At 40.9% G+C, this 15,135-nt stretch overlaps 1 protein-coding gene across 8 annotated transcripts in view; it reads right to left on the bottom strand.

The window, feature by feature from the left end:
• usp22 (ubiquitin specific peptidase 22) overlaps positions 1-15,135 on the bottom strand; it is a 308,536-nt gene that overhangs the window by 72,623 nt on the left and 220,778 nt on the right. For 6 of the 8 annotated variants that reach the window (XM_069928252.1, XM_069928251.1, XM_069928253.1 and 3 more), the window contains exons 4-5: positions 13,929-14,123; positions 12,733-12,834 (exon numbers count right to left, since the gene is read on the bottom strand). In XM_069928252.1, coding sequence (XP_069784353.1) covers positions 12,733-12,834; positions 13,929-14,123 — 297 coding nt within the window. The remainder of the gene's footprint in view (positions 1-12,732; positions 12,835-13,928; positions 14,124-15,135) is intronic. The other 2 variants (XM_069928255.1, XM_069928254.1) reach the window with 1 other exon arrangement.

A 15,135-nucleotide genomic window follows, 5' to 3' on the forward strand; every position in this document is an offset into this window, starting at 1 on the left:
TCACAAGTGAAGTGTTGCTTCACTTGGACGGACTGTTTGGGGCCATGAACAGTTGTGAGGGAGGAGGTACAATATTTACTGTGGTCACAAAGGTAGGTACAACATGCCTGTCCACGGCCTCATGCACTGCCAAACCGAGGAACTACACTTAATATTCTGTCTGAGCCTTATCCAACCAGGTGGCATTTACATCAACTTGACTACTTTCCATTTGGCCCCTCCCCTGTTTCCCTCTCTTTTCCTATCCCTCCATCTCCTTTCCTCCAGCTCCCCACCCCCTTCCCTCTCTATTCAAAGAGCTATCCCCCCACTTCCCCAGAACTTCATAGCTTTTTTTCTCTTCTGCCCTCCCACCCATATCCTTTTGCCCGTGGGTCTGTTGTTCTCCCCTTACCCTTCCCTCCACCATTTTTTTCAGTAGCCTGCATGCTTTTTGCTCATATCTTGAAGAAGGGATCAGGCCCAAAACATTGGTCATGTATCTTCACTACAGAAGGAACGCTGTGTGACCAAAACGTTGGTTATGTATCTTCACTACAGAAGGAACGCTGTGTGACCAAAACGTTGGTCATCTATCTTCACTACAGAAGGAACGCTGTGTGACCAAAACTTTGGTTATGTATCTTCACTACAGAAGGAACACTGTGTGACCAAAACGTTGGTTATGTATCTTCACTTCATAAGGAACGCTGTGTGACCAAAACGTTGGTTATTTATCTTCACTACAGAAGGAACGCTGTGTGACCAAAACGTTGGTTATGTATCTTCACTACAGAAGGAACGCTGTGTGACCTGAGTTTCTCCAGCACTTTGTTTATTAAATTACAAATCTGCAGATTTTATTGTATAATCCCCAGTTCCAGATTTTCTTTGCACTTGCCTCACCATACCTGAGGAGAAATATGCTTTTTGCAATTTATTTGACAAGCTCCTTTGAATCTTCTGTGTTTCAACAAAAATCAATTCTCATCTTCCATTCAACCTTTACCTTAATAAGCAATTAATTCATTCCAGATAATCAACCTCCTCGACTGCCCCCAATATATCCTTAAACAAGGATTATCAATACCCCAATATAATTGCAGCAAGACCTTTACATTCCAGCACCTTTGCAATAAAGACGAACATTTATTTTGTCTTTCTAATTATTTTCTGTGCCAGCATATCAACTTTATGCCTCATCAAAGAACACCCAGAGCAAACGCATTTTTCTCTTAATTAAATAGATTTACAGAATTTTATTTATAGAAACATTTGAGAAGGCAAGGAGATGAACTAGGGAGAATAGAGAGGTAGAACAATATTACTAAATGAAAAAAAAGGAAGAAATGGCCTCTGGTGTTGAAATCCCAGTTGGGAAGAATTCTATAGTTTTCCTTGAGCTCCCCAAATCTAAAATTCATTGAACTGATCCAAACCCACTCCTGAAGCCACCAAAACATTTTTTTTAAATATTATGGAGGATAACAAGAAGACAGCAAGAATCACAGTGGTACCCATGGATAACAATAAGAATAACTGGAACTGACAAGCATTTCACAGTTGGGAGTTGAAACTCTTCTTTACAGCTGAAAAATTTATATATCATTTTGGTGCATGTCCTGCTGGAGCTTGTGAAGTTAAATATAACAGAATTAACAACACAGGTACAGATCTTTGCTGTTTTGCCTCCACAAAAGCCTTATTGTACGCCATATAATCAAAACAAGATATCCTTCTATTTGAAGACTTGAAAACCAGTTGCAATACATAAATCAGATAATTCAACCTGGAAGAGACATTAATTCATAATCCTATACTTCCCTGGGAGAGTGCATCTGGTGATACCCAATTCCTGCTATCATCAGCCTTCAATATAGAATCAGTCCCAAATTTAGATAGGAGTTTCCACAATTGATATTGATGTGGATGGTTTTACCTAAATGAAAAAAAGGAAGAAATGGCCTATGGTGTTTGCAAAGTTTGATGCTATGATAAATCTTCAGTGGGGTAAAAGAAAGCATAGAGACCATTAATTTGAACGAGCAAAGATTCTCATTTTATTCAAATACGATGAGAACTCATTATTTGCAAGGGATGGGAGTGCAGACTTCTTACAGTTAACAACGAAAATACTGATATCAATAAAGCCCCTTCCTGGCTACAAAACATACAAACACCCTGGGCCAGAACTCCAGAGCTCAACCTCGCAAGTAAAGGTATGTGTGCACCCTTTTTTGGATGTCTTAAAGTGGAGTTTTGAGGTGGAGCATTGGATGGACGTCAGATCTGTAAATAAGATACCAAAGACAACATGGACATAGTGTACATGGAAGGAAGCAGAAGAAAATTAGTATACATTCAAATTGATTAGGTTATTTGCATAACAGAGGATGAGCGAAAATGTGATTTCTTTCACAAGAATAAATCATACTGTTGCTTTGTTGTTGAAATAAAAGTAATGAAATAACAGTTACAAAGGATGAATTCAGACAGTGGAAACAAGGATATTTTTTAAAAATCAGGAGTGGGACATCGCCATTAATTGCTGTTTGACTTACTCCAATATTTTATTTATTCAGTATTCAATGTTCCAGTTTATTGTCACACAAGGTGAATTGATAAAGGTTGCTTCTCAAGCAGACCAGTTAGACATCTTAAACATAGATGCAGCTCCAAGCAGAGAGCAGCTGGTACGGAGCAAAGCAGCATAATTTTACTATTTTTTGATTCATTCAGGAGTCTGGTAAAAGTGGGGAAAAAAAATCTGTCCTTGAATTTGGAAGTGTGTGACTTCCAGCTTATCTATTCCTTTCATACTTTTATATGTTTCCATGTGATCCTCCCTCTTCCTTCTAAACTCCAACAGTGTGTAATGGAGGATTTAGACCAGCTTATGCAAGAAGGGAGGCAGTTGCATCAGAAGACATAATCTAATTTACATCATGAGGCCCAGGATGGACACACCTAAATTCCCCACCATGGGGCCCAGGGATGCATATGAATCAGTAGACAATATCCAACTTCCACCATGAGGCCCAGAGATGCAGTTGTCTTTTGTTGGTCGCAGACTGTCAGGGGACCTTGAAAATATTAAATCATTTGTTCAAAGAGATAAGATCTGAAGTAAACAACTTTTGGGTAATATAAGCCATGGTCCCACTGCTGAAGTTTGAGACTCTCCAAGAGGTGGTAACATCTCTCAGCAAGAAGACGAACTTCAAGATTCCAACAACATCCCAGTCCGGGGAGGTGGAGAAGCTGCTACCGGCGCCCCGACAACCTACTACAAGTGTGCAGTCGTCGCCTCGCTTTGGCAGTTGGGTCCAGTCCAGGCATTGCTAAGTATAATTGGAAAGGGCTTGCATGTTGTAGCTTTATATTTAGTAATAAAGACTTGTATAAACTGAACTGCTCTCGGTGTGTGTGTGTGTCTATTTTCTTTCGGTAGCTCAAACACTGTGACCAATCTAAAATGAACAAGATGAGAGGTATAAGTTTACCCAAGCAAATCAGCACTGATAGCATATAATATAAAAGGTGGGGAGAGGAAAGGAGGGAGGAAGGGGTGGGGTGGGGAAGGAGTGGAAGGTTGTTTCCACTGGCAAATGAAAGTAGAATTAGAGAACGGAACGTAGCCCAGTTCAGGGGAGTAGATTTATGACAGAGATGAGGAAGTGGAGGGGTGAATCTGTGGAATTCCCTGCCCAAGGAGATCATAGTGGCAGCCTCAGTAAATGTATTGAAGACACAGAATAGTAGGGGTTTAAGGAAAACTGGAGAAGCTGATGTTGATGCCATCCGATTGGAGAGTGCCCAGCTGGAATAGTAGGTGTTGTCCAATTTGCGGGTAGCCTCGGCTTGACAATGCATGAGGCCATGGACAGACATGTCGGTGAGGAAATGGGGTGTGGAATTAAAATGGTTGGTCCTTGTTATTACAGTGGACAGAGAAAAGGTGCTCAACAAAACAATCTCCCAGACTGTGTCCAGTCTCTCTGGTGTAGAGAAAGCCCCTACAAATTCACAAGTGAAGTGTTGCTTCATTTGGAAGGACTGTTTGGGGTCCTGAATAGTGGTGAGGGAAGAGGTGTGAGTGCAATTGTAGCATTTCCAGAAGTAATGGGGGGTAGGTACTGGGTTCACACTGTAGTCTTAGTTTATTACGCTGCTCTCCTTTCATGAATCAGTAGTGAATCAATAGTCCAGTGCAGGTCTAACTCTTCACATCCTTTCCTTAGTAGTCGACTGATTGGTTGCCACATTATCACCTCCATTTGTCACATTAGCAAATGTGTAGCACTGCAATTATTGGCAGTGGGCCAATGAATGACAGAGGAGTGTGGAATTATTTGCTCCTTGAGTTCATACAAAAACCACAATCTCTCTATGTGCGTCTCCTGACCAAGTGTTATCACTTAAGTATTTCTGAATGATCAGATGCCTCCAGTTATCTTATTATCAGAGTACAGCCAACTCATCAGCCTACTGTTGAGACCCCTTATGTCACTGGGGGTCTTGGACTAGACCAATTGATAGCTTCTCATTTCGCTACAATCAAATGGGTATTGTCCTGTTGCTTCCAATTAATTTGGCGTCCAAGACTTTGGGTTTTAAGCAGACCAACTTCTCAATTTATGATTGATGTTTAAAAATGTTGAAAGAATATTCGAGTGGGGTACTTTCCTAATTACAAGTCAATTTGTTCATTCCATTGCCATTCAATCCCAGAGATTCGCTCTTCCATATAACCATTTACAGCGTGGAAACAGGCCATGTCGGCCTTTCGAGTCAGCACCAGTTCACTTGAACAACTCCACTTGCTTAACCCTCCCGCTCTCTACCTATAACCCTCCAACCCCCTCACCTCCATGTACACATCCTACCTTCTCTTAAATGACAGAAGGGACCCCTGCCGCAACTATCTCTTTTGGAAGATCATTCCATTCTGCCACCACTCGCTGAGTGAAAAAGCATCCTCTAATATTCCTCCTAAAGTTTTGCCCCCTTACCCTTATCTCAAGCCCTCTTGTTCCAACCTCTCCTGCCCTCAGGGGAAAGAGTCTGTTTATGTCTAGTCTATCTATTCCTTTCATAATTTTAAATACCTCTATCAAGTTCCCTCTCAGTCTTCCACATTCCAATGAATAAAGTCCTATTCTCCTTAATCTCTCCCTGCAATCCAGATGCTGTAAGCCAGGCAACATCCTTGTAAACCTTCTCTGCACCTTCTCCACCTTATCTATATCCTTTCTATAATTTGAAGACCAGAACTAATCACAGTACTCCAAACCTGGCCTCACCAATGCCTTAAACAGCCGCAGAATCACTTCCCAGCTCCTATACTCTATACTATGATTTATGAAGGTCAACATACCATATGCCTTCTTAACCACCCTGCTATCTACATGGCAGTCTACCTTCAATGAACTCTGTACCATAACTCCCAGGTCCTTCTGCTCTTCTGCGTACCTCAATGCCCTCCCCTTAACTTCATATGTCCTATTCTGGTTATTTTTACCAAAATGCAGCTCCTCACACTTTTCTACATTGAATTCTATCTGCCATCTTTCAGCCCACTCTTCCAAACAAACAAAATCCTTCTGTAATCCAAGAAAACCTTCCTCACAATCCACCGCTCCCCCTATTTTCGTATCATCCGCATATGTGCTTACCCAGTTAACCACACCCTCCTCTAAATCATTGATATAAATGGTAAACAAGGGACCCAGCACCGATCCCTGAGGCATCCCGCTTGTCACATGTTTCCATCCTGACAGACAGTTGTCCACCATAACCCTCTGCTGTCTATCCTCCAGCCATCTCTGAACCCATATCACAATCTCTCTACTAATCCCTAGTGACTGAACTTTCCTTATTAACCTTCCATGCAGAACCTTATCAAAAGCCTTACTAAAATCCAAATAGATCACATCAATCACCCTACCTTCATCCACTTATCTTGTCACCTCCTCAAAAAACTCAACAAGTTTCGTCAAACATGACTTTCCCTTTACAAACCCATGCTGGTGCCCCTAATCAATCCCTGCCTATCTAGATATGCATATATACTATCACGAAGAATACCCTCCATAACCTTCTCTACCACCAAAGTCAAACTTACTGGCCGATAATTACTCAGCCTCCACCTCATGCCTTTTTTAAACAACGGAACTACATTCGCAACCCTCCAATCCCACGGTACCACACCTTCCCCCAGTGATCTTTGAAAAATCACTGTCAGTGCCCCCGCTATTTGCTCCCTGACCTCCCTTAAAGTCCTGGGAAAAATCCCATCAGGACCAGGAGACATCCGTCTTTATTGACCCTAGAAGTCCAAGACCCTCGCTTTACTAATCCCTATCCTCTCCATAACTAAGCCCTTTGCCTCACTTATCTCATATAGCCCAATGTCCCTTTTCCTCATGAATACAGAGGAGAAAAAATTGTTAAATATCTTTCCCATAGTTCTCCGGTCCCATCATCCAGTGGACCTACCCTATCCTTAACCCTCCTTTTACTGTTCATGTATCTGTAAAAACCCTTAGGATTCACTTTTGCCTTATTAGCTATGGACTCCTCATACCTTCTTTTTACCTTTTTAATTTCCCTCTTAAGGGTCTTCCTGCAATCCAAGTAACGATCATGCATCTCCTCAATCCCCTGTTTTTTTTATATTTCGCACTGGCTTCCTTCTTGTCCTGAACCAATTTCTTAATTTTTCCAGAAAACTACGGCTCCCTTGAACCTTTGAACTTCCCTTTCGGCCTGACTGGAATATAAAGATCATGTACTCTCAAAATCTCACCCCTAAATGCTCTCAAAATTTCCTCTACATCCTTTTCGGCAAAAAGATCAGCCCACATAACTCTCTGCAAATCCTTTCTCATTTCTCCAAACCTGGTCTTCCCCCACTCAAAGACCTTCAACCTCGGACCTGACCTATCTCTTTCCATCATTAAGTTAAAGCTAATGGACCCATATCACTGGATCCGACGTTCTCCCCAATGCTCACCTCCATCACCTGCCCTATTTCATTCCCAAACAACAGATCTAACACTGCTCCCCTTCTAGTGGGCGACTCAACATATTGCTGCAAAAAGCAATCCTGAACACTAAGCCATCCTGCTCTTTTACTGACTGTGTTTCCCAATCTATGTTTGGAAAATTGAAATCCCCAACCAACACCACCCTATTTCTACTGGACATCTCACCTATTTCCTTGCACATTTTCTCTTCTAGTTCCTTTTCCCCATTTGGAGGCCTATAATATACCCCTATAATAATAACCTCACCCTTCTTATTTTTTAGTTCTACCCACACTGCCTCCCTCGATGAGCCCTCCAGGCTATCTTGCCTCAGCACCACTGTAATATCCTCCCTGACAAATAATGCCACACCTCCCCCTCTTACTCCAGCAACTGTCACATCTAAAGCAGCGAAATCCTGGAATATTTAACTGCCAGTCACAACCTTCCTTCGACGATATCTCGCTAATGGCCACAACATCATAATGTTACGTGTCAATCCACACCTTTAGCTCATCCAACTTCCTTACTACGCTGCTCACATTGAAATAAATACATCTCAGGGATCTCTTACATCCTACCTTCTGCCTATTCTCCTCTCTACCATTTTCACAGTTGTCACTACAACATCTTTTTATTACTTCCTGCTGTTACTCCCGCAAATTATTTAAATATGCCTCTTTCCTTAGCCTACAAACCCTCTCCCTACTGTCCTGCCTAACTTGAAAGTCTGTCCCCAACCATACTAGTTTAAACCCCGCCCCCCCCGACAACCCGAGTAAATGCCCCCGCCAGGAGACTGGTCCCTCTGGGATTTAGATGTAACCCATCATTACGGTATAGGTCCCATCTCCCTCAAAAAAGGTCCTAGTGGTCCAAGAACTTGAAACCCTGTCTCTTACTCCACCCCTTTAGCCATGTGTTTAACCTCCACCTGATTCTATTCCTGCCCTCACAAGGGTGCAATCCAGAGATTACACCCTTCGCGGTCCTTCTTCTAAGCTCATTCTACAGGACCACTTCCTCCTTCCTTTCAACGTCGTTGGTGCCAACATGTACCACGACCTCAGGCTCTTTACCCTCCCTTTTAGGATGTTCTGAACGTGCGTAGTCACATCTCTTCAATTAAATTGTGATCGATATCCTTGCTTAATTTTCTGAAGATTCTCAAAGAACATCACAGACCTTGAACCATCCTTGTATAAACAATCTCTGAATGTTTCGTAAGGCTATACACGCTATCTGTTATTCTAGTTTGGAATGGCTATTTCAATCTCCAATACCACAGATCTTCAGCCTGAACTGAGATGATAGCTCAAACGTTGGTAGAATTCTGGAATGGATATAATTGTTGTCTCTCCAAGGAACTTTTCCTTAAAAGAGAGACATTTCAGGGAGATAAACTTGCTCCCATATCCCAGAGCTGTGTCTCACAAACCAAGAGTAAAACAATGAAGTCAGGTAATCAATGAAAAGGTTAGACAGCAAGTATCCTTCCTAAATGCTGAAAAATAACAAAGTCACATTCATGCCTCGCCTATGAATTCAGCATATGTGACCTTGCTTAATTTTAGATTAACACACAAAGTGAAACAGCAAGACACCTAGAGAGTAGTGGTGCAGTGCCTGCTGGTAGAGGTTTTAAGTGATTTGAAGTGATCATCGATCACACACTAAAAGCATCTGGATATCTTGAAGCACTTACTAATACGGGAAATAGACTACTGGCATGTATGCGGATCATGTAACAGGTTACCAATTAATTTTTTTTCAGATTATTTATGAAACAATATGATCCAGGTAGTAATGTTTTGAGGCTAGTCAAAATTTTCACTTAAAAGAATGAACTTTGAAATTCCCTCCCCGACGAGGTTGATGCATGGAACAGAATAGTACAGGGCTGAAGGGACTGTGTTCTGCTGACCTATGTTAAGCTACTCCACAACAATCTGACCCTTCCCTCGTTCACACCCATAACCCTCCATTTTTCTTACATCTATCTGCTTATCTAAGATTATTTTGAATGCTCCTATTGTATCAGCCTCCAACCCACCCCTGGAAATGCATTACAGACAGCCACAACTCCTTAAGTAATGGTATAAATATATCTGTATACGATTTGAAGTAAATTGTTATTTCTTAAACTACATAAATAGATAATTGTTCGAAAGAGACTGCATAATTTCTGAGGAAAGGTAGGATTGAGAAAACATTGCTCTGAATGATAAAAGATTGTCTTACAGTAATGGATGGGCATAATGGAGCCAATAACAATGAGCTCCAGGTTTAATTTCTCAGCCCTGTCCCGATCTCTGACACAAGTTGATTCTCCTACCCCTCTGTAATCAGTGCTATATTTTCCAAAATTTGACAGGGTTGGGAGGGGTCCCAGTACTGCTGTGATAACGCAGTTAAGCTAACACATGGTCCAAAAGCAGCTCACATATCAAATATGTTCATAGAAATCCCAATGCAATAGAAGTGAATAAAAAAGTATGAAGTCAGTTGATTGAGGCTACAGATATCCAACGTTTTATTTCAAAAACTGAATGCTAAAGGTCCAAAGTCAGTTTTATTGCACCATTTGAAGACTAGAGGTAGACTGTAATTTCCTCCAAATCAAGTCAGCGGGATCATTTTTTTCATCCAGAGAATTTAGCAGAATATAAATCCAGCAATGGAAGGCACTGCAAACAGCTCTCTCACTCACCTAACCTAATTTGTAATTAAACAAAATACTAAGCCAAACTGAAACATTTGTAGTCATACACATCTTAGATTTAAATTATCCAAGTGAGGGACTGAGAAAGGGATTCTGCCTCAAAACAGAAAGTCAGCTGTCAACTGTCAGTGGCAATTCTTTGATGGATTAAATCTGTCCAAAAGAACGTTAGCTGGATTCAACCTAAACTACTAACCGTATGAACTTAATTTATTTCTGCAGTTCTACCCAAATAAACGCAAGGGGAAAGAACTGTCGTAACATATAGACAAAGGGCTACAACAAGTCGTGTAAATGTAGAATTCTGTCCAGATGGTAGGGAGTGCAGAGCTTCCAATTTGCAATTCCCTTCCTTCGTCACATCCCCCAGCCCAACGACCCAATCAAAGTAACATTCAAGCCCAACCAGGAACACTGTAAGGTGGTCAGTAGGGGGCAGTATTATCTAAGTTTAGGCTAATTGTTCCAAAATTGTATATTGCATTATGTTAGATCAAAAGTAACAAAAAAAGAAAATATTTTTGTGGTTACAATTTATCACACCCAGACTGAGAAATATTAATGTTTTGGTCTCATTCCTGTTCCTATATTCTGCACATTAATGTCTACGGGAGAGAAAAATCAAACCCAAACCTACGCAATTAGGCAAACAAAAGCAGGTGGTATTGTAGACTAGTAAGTGTACAAGTGAATAATGTGCATCAGAAAAACAATGGAATTCAAACAACACACAGTAACAGAAAATAATCAAGACGAGATGGATGACTTGCTGCTTAAACATAAAAACAATTAAGAGGGGTGAAAGAATTCCATAGTATCTAACCAGAACAAAATAGCTCAAACCTATGTACTTTCAATCCATTCACCAGATATGAATTCTGCACTCCTTGTTCAGACCTGATTACTCATTGAAATAGGATGGGGAATTATTATTCTAAAGATTAGTTCAGAGTTGAACACTCTGTGAATCACAAATCAGACAAGGTGAAGATGGCCAATTTCCATTCCTGAATAACTTCTGTGAACAGGTAGTTTTTCACAACTTTCAAACTAGATTTGGGATCACCATTTCTGATACTAGTTTTTCTTGTCACAATCGACAACCAGTGCCTTATGCCTAGACATGGGAGACTACAATATGATGAGGGAGGAGTTTGCTAGCGTGGACTGGGAGCACAGGCTACATGAAGGAACAACTGAGGAACTGTGGAAGACTTTCAAAGACATTTTTCCACAGTGATCAGCAAAAGTATATTCCAGTATAAAACGACCACAGCAATGCAGAAATAAAGGAAGGCACAAAATTAAAAACTCATGCATGGAAAGTTACCAAAAATAATGGGAAATTGGAAGATTAAGAAAACTTTAAAAAGCAACAAAGAACAACTAAGCATGTAACAAAGAAAGGAAGGATAAATAATGAGTGTAAACTTGTGCAAAATATAAAACAGAAGATTTTATAATGATATAAAGTAGAAGAAGATAACAAAAATGAACCAAGTTCCCTTGTAAGATGAGAAAGGGGAATTAATATAAGGAAATACAGAAATGGCCGAGGCCTTTTAATGACTAATTTGTGTCAATATTTAGTTATGCCAATGGTCAACATGCCAAATAAAAAATTAAGGATGTGATAGGAGGTGAGGCTGCAATTCAATTAACTATCACTAAATAGGTACTAGTATGCAAACTAGTGGGTCAAAAGTTAGACATGTCCCCTGGGATCCCAGGGGACTGAAAGAAATGGCAGAAGTTATAGTAAAGGCATTGGTGGTCATTTACAAAAAATTCCCTGATCAGGTCCCGACAGATTGAAAGACTGTTTAAAAAAAAGATGTAGGCAGAAGGTGGGCAATTAAAGACCCGTTAGCTTAATATCTACAGTTGGGAAAATGCTTGAAGCTATCATTAAGCGAGACGTCTGGATAGAAATTGTTCCATAGCATGGATGAAGCAAGTAGCAAGAAGGGCAGGTCATTTTTGACAAATTTATTGAAGGTCTTTGAGGATATAATGAGCGTGGTGGGTGGAAAAGAAAATGTGGATGTCGTATACTTGGATTTCAAGAAGACATTTGATTAAGTGCCACATAAAAGACATTCATAAGATAAGGATGCATAGAGTTAGGATAATGCAGCAGCGTAAGTGGAGGATGAGTTAACCAAAGAAGACAGAGTGTTATCTCTCTGGTTGGAATTCAGTGGTGGAGTATAAGTGCCATAGGCACGGTTCTGGATTAGGAATTGTTCACGATCTACATTAATGATTTGGAAGAAAGGACTGAGCACAGCATATCCAAGTTTGCTGATGACCCTAAATTTGAGTGAAGAAGATGAGAAGAGTTAGAAGAGAGACATAGATAGATTGACTGAGTGGGCAAGGATCCAGAAGATAATGATGATAAATGTGGGTATCTATTTTGAAAGGAAAAATAATTGATCAGATTATTACTTAAATGGTGAAAGATTTCAGGACTTGGTGCATGAATTGCAAACATAGAGTTTGCTGCTGTAACAGGTAATCACGAAGACAAATGGAACGTTGGCCTTCATTGACGGAAAGTGAATTTAAGAGCAGGGAGATTCTACAACTGGTGAGGCCGCACCTGGAGAGCTGAATGGAGTTCTGGTCTTCTCACTTGGACGTGCTGGAGAAACAAAGTCGGTGATTCTGAGGAAATAAAAGAAAGTAAAAAGCACTGCCTTTTACTTCCTACGGATACATGACCTGTTGAGTTTCTCCAGCATTTTTGTGCATTGCAATTTCAAGAATAAATCAACCTCACAGTTCTATCTTCAGGATTATAATAAAGAATAGTTAAACTCCATTGATAACTTTCTATTCAAGGATTTTGGATGTACAGATGAGAAAGGACATAACATGGCAGCAGCAAACATGAAGAGTTTTCAATTTACTGTTGTGATTTAAACGAGATCTTGACATTTTATTAACTTTACCAGCAAAATCTCTGGCCCTACTTTACCCAAGTTCTTGTTTACTTACCAATGGTACAATTTGTAGTAATTTTCCTCCGTTTGGGATTGTGCCGTAGTAGTTCCAATTCTCTTTTTGTTGGTTCCCATGTTGAATACTTTTCACCAACTCCTAACCAAATAAAAAAATCTTGATGATTTGATCATTCATAGACACTGAGGAGAGTGCACAACATTTAACCAAAATGAAAAGAATTTCAAAATTGGCATAAATCTGATTGGTATAATTAGTATTCCCATGGAACAATTTAAAAAATTAAGTAATTTTTTTGGAAGTCTGCAATCTGACCAAATATTCCAGATATTAAGTAATCAATTTCATACCCTACTTGAGTGATTCCTTCTAAAGATAATTGAGTGGAAGCTGAGCATCTAACTACACCATGGCCATCCCAATGCACTTCAAGCCTATGGATGGGGCAACAGAGCTGGCATAGTGGGTAGCACAATGCAATTACAGCGTCAGCGATCGGGACCAGGGTTCAAACCTTGTGATGTCTGAAAGGAATTTTTACGCCTCCCCGTATCTGCAAAGGTTTTCCCCGGGAGGGGGGGGTCCCCGTTTCCTTCCATTGTTCGAAAACGTACCAGGGTGTAGGTTAATGGGGTGTAAATTGGATGGCACAGATTCATGGGTCAAAATGGCCTGTTACTGCGCCGTATGCCTAAATTTTTAAAAATTAATTTAAAATTTAAATTTAGAAATGTACTGGGGGTTATAGATTAATTGGGTTTAATTAGGCGACATGGGCTCATGGGTTAAAATGGCCTCTTATTCTGGTTTATAGTTTAAAAAACAAGCCAGATGCAGTAGTCACACACCCATACCTTAGACTGGACACTGATCAAGATCAGCAGATAGGTGTAAAATGAAGCAAGTGAAAAGAAACTCACACTCAATGCAAGCCATGTCGATAGAAGGAGAAGTCAGTGTCTTCAGGGTGGTGATGAGCTTTGTCTGCCTGATTTCCTGCTAATGGATATTCTGTGTGACCATTATTTAAAAACTAGTTGATACTGGATTGGTCCCAAAAAGGAGCAAAAATAAAGGAATGTTTGTATTTACTATGTTATCTATTTAAGCAATACATTTCCAAATAAAAACATGCTTCAAGCCAAATTTGGGACATTCCAATACCCAACTAACTCTGAGTATATTTAATATCATCTTCTCCTCAAGATTTCTCAGCTTCAATCTTTGTTCACCTTTCCCATGACTGAAATTCAAATGTTTTGGAAATTTTTCAACTTGTCCAAAATTGCGTATTGAGTACAGTTGTTGCAGTTGTCTCAGCATTCGTGATGTTCCGTTTTGGTCACAGTACTCAAGAAGGATGTAGTCAAGCTGGAGAGGGTTCAGAGAGGATTGATGAGGATGTTGCCAAGACTCAAGGGCCCGAGCTAGTGGGAGAAATTGATTAGGCTAGTGGTTTATTCCTTGGAGTGCAGGGGAGTGAGGATTATCTCGTAGAGGTATACAAAATCATGAGAGGACCGGATCAAGTGAATGCACAGAATCTTTTGTCCAGAGTAGGGGAATTGGAAACAATGGTTCCGAGGACATGGGCTGAAGGTGAGGGGGGGGTGGGGGGTGGGGGGGTGGGGGGGGAGTGATTTAATAGGAATCTGAAGGGCAACTTTTCATTTTACACAGAGGGTGGTGGGTGTATGGAATGGGCGGCTGTAGTTTTTACACTGAGGGTGGTGGGTGTATGGAATGGGCTGCCGTAGTTTTTACACTGAGGGTAGTGGGTGTATGGAATGGGCTGCCGTAGGTTTTACACTGAGGGTGGTGGGTGTATGGAATGGGCTGCTGTAGTTTTTACACTAAGGGTAGTGGGTGTATGGAATGGGCTGGTGTAGTTTTGGACAGATACACGGATAAGATGGATTCAGAAGGACATGGGTCAATGTAGGAAGGTGGGACTAGTGTGGGTGGAACATTATGGCTTGTGTGGGCATGTTGGACTAAAGGTCTCCTCAACATCAGAGTGACTGGATGCAGACTGGGAGATCGCTTTGTTGAGCACCTCGACTCTGTCTGCCACTAAAGGTCTCCTCAACATCAGAGTGACTGGATGCAGACTGGAAGATCGCTTTGTTGAGCACCTCGACTCTGTCTGCCATAATAGCGTGGATCTCCCAGTTGCCTCCCCTTTTAATTCTCCATCCCATTTCCTTGCCAACATGTCTCATGCACTGCCAGTCTAAGACCACCCATAAATTGGAGGAAGAACACCTCATCTTCCATCTGGGCACCCTCCAACCGGATGGCATTAATATCAACTTCTCTGGCTTTCGTTAAAACTTACCCCCATCCCTTTCTTCCCCTGTCGTCTCACAATCCCTGTCTCCCTTCGCACAGACATGATAAATTCTACCTAGTCCATTATCATATCCAGTTAACACCTTT

Source organism: Narcine bancroftii, chromosome 3 (assembly GCF_036971445.1).
Source record: "Narcine bancroftii isolate sNarBan1 chromosome 3, sNarBan1.hap1, whole genome shotgun sequence".
Lineage (NCBI taxonomy): Eukaryota > Metazoa > Chordata > Chondrichthyes > Torpediniformes > Narcinidae > Narcine > Narcine bancroftii.